At 37.3% G+C, this 7353-nt stretch overlaps 1 protein-coding gene across 1 annotated transcript; it reads right to left on the minus strand.

Annotated features, from left to right (window-relative positions):
• Positions 1 to 2560: 2560 nt before the first annotated feature.
• Positions 2561 to 6410, minus strand: LOC142168029 (uncharacterized). Its single transcript, XM_075228681.1, has 7 exons — positions 5804 to 6410; positions 5043 to 5560; positions 4856 to 4946; positions 4738 to 4797; positions 4229 to 4458; positions 3048 to 3352; positions 2561 to 2996 (listed from the first exon to the last, which is right to left on the minus strand). The coding sequence occupies exons 1-7, from the start codon at positions 6408 to 6410 to the stop codon at positions 2561 to 2563; spliced, it is 2247 nt and encodes a 748-aa protein (XP_075084782.1).
• Between the last annotated feature and the right edge of the window lie 943 nt (positions 6411 to 7353).

Below are 7353 nucleotides of genomic sequence, written 5' to 3' on the forward strand. Positions count from 1 at the left end.
GAAATCATATCGTTTCTCACCACATTCTTCCTGAGAAACGAGGGGACTATCTGTATACGGTCGAAATAGATTTCGACCTTCGTACGATTGATCGAGTTCGAAACATAATGGATAGAAGTAAGACTTTGAGATGGGTTCCGAAGATGGAACAAACAAGCTTCGAGCCCGAGGGACCGATCAATGTCGAGCTCGATATCATTATCAAGCTCGAATCCAAATCGAACTATGATGCAAAGTAAAGTTATCGAGCTTATGATCCAGAGACCGACCAATATTGACCCCGAATCAATTCAAGGATCCGAGTCAGAATCGAGCTTGAGTCAAGATCGAGAGCTCGAGTCAAGACCGAAAACTCGAGTCAATATCGAGCTCATAGACAAGAGCCGTTGCAATCCCACTAGAGGAGAGAATCTTGGCAGGAATTGTGAAAAAACTGATTTATCTAATTATATCTAAAGTAAGATTCCTCTACTATAAAGGGGATGGTTATTATTTGTGTAAGGACCAAGTTTTTACTTACGTTGTAATTCAAGTACCATATTGTTCCATATTCAAGAATTGTTCATGTAAGCTTCATTAATTGGTCCATTGTGCTGAGTCCTAAAAATCATCTTCTTTCCTACCTTGTTTATATCGCATTCTTTACAATCTATATTCGATATTTTTTATTTATCCCTACGGTTTGTATCAAGTTATATCATATATCCTTAGAACTACGTACAAATTTAACTCTATCCATTTTTCGGATAAACACGGGATATGTTGTCATTGCGTGGATTTTTCTTAAAGGAACTTGTGAAAAAATATTTGTTTTTCCTATTTATGCAACATTCAGAACATCTGACGGATTCTCCGATGCTATTAGTACTAATTAGCGGCCCATAGTTTCTGTGTAAACAATCAAGCAATATCAAAACCAACTTTTTCTGTTTTTCTTTTGACGTACAAAAACAACCTTAAGTTGAAGATCTCTAGAGAATCTATCACGAAAATTTCCCTATTTTTTAAAAACTATTTGACATTTTAGAAAACTAAGAAGTATTTGTTAAGTTTTCTTTTTAAAAAAGAAATCACCCTTAATAGTGTTTTAGACAATTATTCTTGTTATTAAACCTATGAAGTATTAACTTTTACTTGCCATTAAAATCTTCATAGTTTTGAATATTTTAATACTACTTGATCTGTTTTTTTCTCTAAATTTTCAAAACTTAGATTCAGCTCCTCTAAATTTCGAACGATAAACGAACGTACAAGTGAAGTGGAACAATACATGAAAATCCTTATGGATGTCAAATATGTAATGATGACACTTTTATTTTTAAAGTGCAAATAAAACCGCACCATGGCTCCAAAAGCATAAGACATTAATTAGTGGATAACCACTTAATTAAGCGTGATATGAGCTTTGGAATTGGATTTAATTCGTCTCCAATTTCGAAAAGGATTAACATATACTCACCGATTCATAGTAAGTGATATTTTCGCATTTTTATTTTGGTCCAAAATAAGTGTCATTTTCACATAATCAAGAATAAATTAACTTTAGTTTTTTAAACTTGTCCTTATTTACATATCTCAATATGTTAAGTTAACAATAAGAAAATTTTAATTAAGGCTAATTTAGTCAAAATACTTATTTGTTTTCTAGGAGTTAGTATTTTATTAAGGGGTATGCCAATGTTAGATTGATGAATAACCAGCTATGGCGGAAAAGAAAAGAAGAAAACCCTAGATAGGGTGAGAGAGAGAGAGGAGAGAAAATGAGTCGGTCAAAATAGCAAAGATCAGACCCTTCTATTTTTATTATCTGTGTTTATTTACATAATATGTGTGTATTTATATTTACACCCACAAATGTGCAAAGAATAAAAGAAAGAAAAACTAAAATATAAGTGGGTCGGGTATCCGGGTATTCTCTTATTATTTCTGGGCTAAGTGGCTAAGTCCATATCACAGTTAATACCCTCCCCTCCCCCCAAGCTGGAGGGTGAAAACACACCAAGCTTGCCAAGAATGATATGATGAAGCTGTCCACATAGAGCCTTGGTCATAATATCAGCTAGTTGGTTAGTACTAGAAACAAAATGCAAAGAGATAAGCCCAGAATTCAAACACTCATGAACATAATGTCAATCAATCTCAATGTGCTTGGTACGCTCATGAAAAATTGGATTTTTAGCAATGTGAAGGGAAGCCTGACTATCACAATGGACTGGGACAGGAGTGCAAATAGGAAGACCAAGATCCCCAAGGAGTCTGACCAGCCATGAAATTTCAGCAGCAACCTTCCTTAGGGCCCTGTATTCAGCTTCAGCTGAAGACAATGAAATGATGGGTTGTTTCTTACTTTTTCAAGATATTGGGCTCCCCACCAAGTGTCACATAAAATCAGTAATAGATTTGCGAGAGATAGCACAAGAGGCCCAATCAAAATATGCCACAAGAGACAAGTCATAAGAGTTAGAGAGAAGAATACCCTGAGAGGGAGCAACCAACAAATATCTGAAAACATGTAAGCGAGCCATCATGTGAGGAACATGAGGCTTCTAAAGGAACTGGCTCAAATGTTGAACAGAAAAGGAGATATCTGCTCTAGTGTACTGCAGGAAATTGAGCTGCTAATTAGTCTTCTGTATAGACTGGGATCAGAGAGAGTGTCACCCATGTCTATAGTCAGTTTAACAGAAGGGTCCAAAGGAGTCATCACAGAAGAAAAATGATTGTAGTTGAACTCAGCAAGAAGATCAAAAGTATATTTATGCTGACTCATGATATAACCCTGAGGGGTCTTAGAGATCTCTGGACCTAAGAAATAGTGGACTAAACCCAAATCCTTGATCTTGAACTGATCATCCAAAAAAGACTTGAGAGATTGCAGTTCAGTGAGATCATCTCCAGCCAATAAGATATCATCAACATAGACAGCCAATACCACTAAAGATCCAGAGGAGGATTTGGTGAAGAGAGAGTAATCATTGAGACTGAAAATGTAGCCCCTGGAGAGAAATGCCTCAAACAGTTTTGAAAACCACTGTATGGATACTTACCTAAGGCCATAGAGAGATTTCTTGAGCTTACAGACTAGAGGAGCTAAAGAAGAAGTAGAGCAGACATCAAGACCAGGAGACATTTTCATATAGACCTCCTCGTGGAGATCACTATATAGAAAGGCATTATTGACATCCAGCTGGTACACAGTCCAACCTTTCTTGATGGCAAAATTTAGGAGACATTTGATGGTGGTGAGCTTGATAATAGGGGAGAAGGTTTCAGTAAAATCTATGCCTTCCCTTTGAGTATCACCTCTAATAACCAACCTAGCCTTGTACCTTTCAATAGACCCATCTGCCCTCTGCTTAATCGTATAAACCTATTTTCAAGGAATTGCCTTCTTATTTTGGGGAAGAGGGACAATGTCCCAAGTCTGATTAGCCTCAAGAGCATGGAATTTTTTTAGCATGGACTCTTGCCATGCAGGATGACCTGCAGCCTGCTGGTAAAACTGAGGTTCATGCATGTGAGCTTCACTGGAGAAAATTTTAGATTGTGTAGAAGCAGGGTTGGAAATGACAGAGAAACGGACATAATCCTTAAGGTAAGAAGGTTGAATGATAGTTCTAGTGGACTTCTTTAAGGGAGGGGGGAGCAGAAATAGTGGAGATGGAAGCAGGAGAGTAAGGAATGGAAAGAGGGGAAACAAGAGGAGGTAAAGAGGAAGGAAAAAGAGGAGAATTGGGGAGAGGATCAGAATGGCTAGTAGAGGGAGTAACTATAGGAGGAGGAGTTGGGATATCCACAAAAGTGGGAGGTAACACATTGAGATGAGAAGAATTAGAAGAAGAATAAGAAAAAGTGTGTTCATGGAATACCACATCTCTAGAATAAAAAATAGAGGAGTTAGACAAATTGAGAAATTTGTAACCTTTCTTACCATAGGGATAGCCTAAGAATATACATGCAATAGCTCTAGATTGGAACTTATCCCTGCCTACCTTAGGGGAAGTAGGAAAGCAGAGACAACCAAATGATCTTAAATGGTCATAGGAGGGTGGATGGCCATGAAGTTTTTTAAAATGGGAAAGTTTAAGGAGAAGTGGTAAAGACATCATGTTGATAAGGTATGTGGCAGTGAGGACACACTCCCCCCAAAATTTCAGTGGTAGTTTAGATTGAAACAGTAGGGCTCTTGAGACTTCTAAAAGATATTTGTGATTTCTTTCCACAACACCATTTTGTTGTGGAGTTTGGGGATGGAAGTTTGATGTAAAATGCCCTGAGAAGCAAAGAAACTGATGGCTTCAGAACTACTTCCAAGTTCAAAAGCATTATCTGATCTAAAAGTGTGTATTGAGGAATTGAAGTGAACTTTCACCATAGAAGTGAAAGCTTTAAGAATTGACAAAGCATTACTCTTGGAAGAAATAAGATGGGTCCAAGTGACTCTAGTAAAGTCATCAACTAAAGTGAGAAAATACCTAAAACCACTATAAGTTTTAGTGTTATAAGGACCCCAAATATCAATGTGAACTAGTTGAAAAGGTTTGGTAGAATGAATAGTACTATCATGAAAGGGAAGTCTTTATTGTCTAGCCATTGGACAAATTGAACATATAAAAGGTTGCTTAGTGGACACCTTGTTAGACAAAAAAGAAATGGACTGCATCTTATGAAAGGGCATGTGACATAATCTTTGATGCCAAAGTAGATCCATCTTATTAACAAGTAAAGTTTGATTACAACTAGGTGGAACAGTAACATGTAAAAGTGCAGTAACATGCTTATTACATGGAATTGAACCTACATAAAAAAACAGACTCATTACAAGTTGCATCAACAAAAGATGATATAGAAGAACTTGTGTTGGGGAATAGATCTCCATCTGGATGAAGATAGTAGAGCCTGCCATCAGCCTTACCAATTACCAGTAGCCTCTTCAGAGAAGGGCCCTGTAGAGAACAATGGAATTTGGTAAGAACTGCTATACAATTCAGCTGAGTAATAAGTTGATGAATAGAGATTAAATTGAAATGAAAAGATGATACTAGAAGGACATTAAGCAAAGTTATATCATGTCTTAGATACAAGGATCCAGTTGATATAGCCTTAACTTTGTATCCATTAGGTAGGGTGACAAGAAATAGTTTAGTTAAAGGCACAACATTGTGTAGCAAATATTTATGTGGAGTCATGTGATTAGTGGCCCCTGAATCCAAGATCCAAGTGTTTGGATTTGACTGTGAAGAAGCACATACATGAAGATCTACAGACACTACAGTATAGGCAGTAAACAAACCTGAAAAGTGAGCAAAAGAAGAATTGTCATCTGATTTGATAGGTGGAACAGCACCAGGAGAGACCTGGACTTGTTGAAATAGAGTGAGAAGGTGTTGATATTGCTCCTTTGTAAACCCATGAACTGTAGCAGAGTTACCAGGAGGCTGACTGAACTGAGAAGATGATTGAGGATAGGAAATATCACCTTGGACATAAGAAGCAGACTTCTTACTCTTGGTAAATTTGAAGTTAGGGGGAAAACCATGAAGCCTGTGGCATTTTTCCACTGTATGTCAAGGTTTCTTACTGTATTAGCATGATACTGTAGACACATTCTCCTTGGGTTCAAAATTGACTTTCTGAGTAAAACTTCTATTGTTGTTGTACTGAGTAGGGGTGACAGAGAAAGAAGTAGAATTCCCAAAAAAATTGGAAACATTGAAAAGAGACTCCTTTTGACTCTCATCCTATTGAAGGAAGGAGTAAGCCTTGCTTCTAGGAGGAAGAGGGTTCATCATCATGATGGCACTCTTAACAGTAGAGTAGGACTCATTCAACCCATTCAAGAACTGGAATAATTGCTGGCCCTCTATAAACTTTGGAAGTGCTCCATAGGAGCACACTGGACCAACATAAGAGGAGTTCAATTCATCCCATAAGCTTCTATGCTTATTGAAGTAGGTAGAAATTTCTGATGAACCCTGAGTGGTTGTACTAATTTCCCTTTGGATTTGAAGGTACTTTGACCCATTTAACTGACCAAATCTCTCATTAATGTATTTCCAGACTTCTCTTGCAGTCTTAAGACACATGACACTGGTGGCAATTTCTCTAGGCACATAATTAGTTATCCATGCTTTCACCATATCATTGCACCTTTTCCAGTATGAGTAATAAGGGAAATCTGGTGATGGTTGAGGGACTCTACCATCTAAGAGTCCTAACTTGTTCTTTGCAGACAAGGAGGTAAGCATACTGCTTCTCCATAGAACAAAACCACAGCCAGTAAAAGGCACAAACACCAGCTGACTACCAGGACTGTCAGACGGATGCACATATAAAAGATGGGATGGATCTATCGTGAAAGGAATAAAGCCCTCAGAGGTTGTACTACTAGGTGATCCTACGTTTTCCATACTACTACCCATACAATGAAGTTCAAGTTCAGTAAGTTGAAACAGAACAATTATCAACTGAACTAACACAATTTCTACACAAGTATTCTACATGCAATATCAGATTTATACGATTTTGGAGTTGAACAGGAAGGATATTACCAGCCTTCTTCTAAAACTTGAAGAAGAACAGTCTTCTCTGAATATAAAACCCTAGAAAATCGAATCTGAAGAGATTGCTGAGGAAAACCTTGGAAAACCAAAACTTCTAGCAATGCCAGACGATTGAAGAAGAAAGACGAGGAAATCTCCAAATCTTGATGGCAAAATCGTCGATTACCAGTTGTCTTCAATCAACCAGAGACGGAAATGAAAACGTCCAAAACTCTGAGCGAGGGTAACATCGGACTAAAGCTCATGAAGCGAGGAATCATAATTCCTACTCTGATACCATGTTAGATTGATGAATAACCAGCTATGGCGGGAAAAAAAGAAAGAAAACCCTAGATATGGTGAGAGAGAGAGAGGAGAGAAAATGAGTCGGTCAAAATAGCAAAGACCAGACCCTTATATTTTTATTATCTGTGTTTATTTACATAATATGTGTGTATTTATATTTACACCCACAAATGTGCAAAGAATAAAAGAAAGAAAGACTAAAATACAAGTGAGTCAGGTATCTGGGTATTCTCTTATTATTTCTGGGTTGGGCCTTTTCCTTTAGTTGAAGTGGCTAAATTCATATCAGGGTTAACAGCCAAAGGCAAAAAGGTCACTTATTATGGACCAGTTGAAGTACCCTTGGGCAAATGCTAAAAGGAAAACTGCCTAAACTCCTAAAGGAACTAGCTTGTAACTAGGGAAAACGAATGTATTTACGAGATTATTTTATTCTAATTAAGTTGCTTAATCAACTTTTCCCAGGTTTGAACATAACATAGCCAATAACATTGGTTGAATAGAA

Source organism: Nicotiana tabacum, chromosome 13 (genome assembly GCF_000715075.1).
Source record: "Nicotiana tabacum cultivar K326 chromosome 13, ASM71507v2, whole genome shotgun sequence".
In the NCBI taxonomy this organism is placed as follows: domain Eukaryota; kingdom Viridiplantae; phylum Streptophyta; class Magnoliopsida; order Solanales; family Solanaceae; genus Nicotiana; species Nicotiana tabacum.

Coding starts and splice junctions, on each gene's coding strand:
- LOC142168029 (XM_075228681.1), bottom strand. CDS start 6,410: ATGGAAAACGTAGGATCACCTAGTAGTACAACCTCTGAGGGCTTTATT. Junction 4,947..5,042: donor CTTTGCTTAATGTCCTTCTA/GTATCATCTTTT, acceptor TGTTCTCTACAG/GGCCCTTCTCTGAAGAGGCT. Junction 4,459..4,737: donor TGTTACTGTTCCACCTAGTT/GTAATCAAACTT, acceptor TTCTCACTTTAG/TTGATGACTTTACTAGAGTC.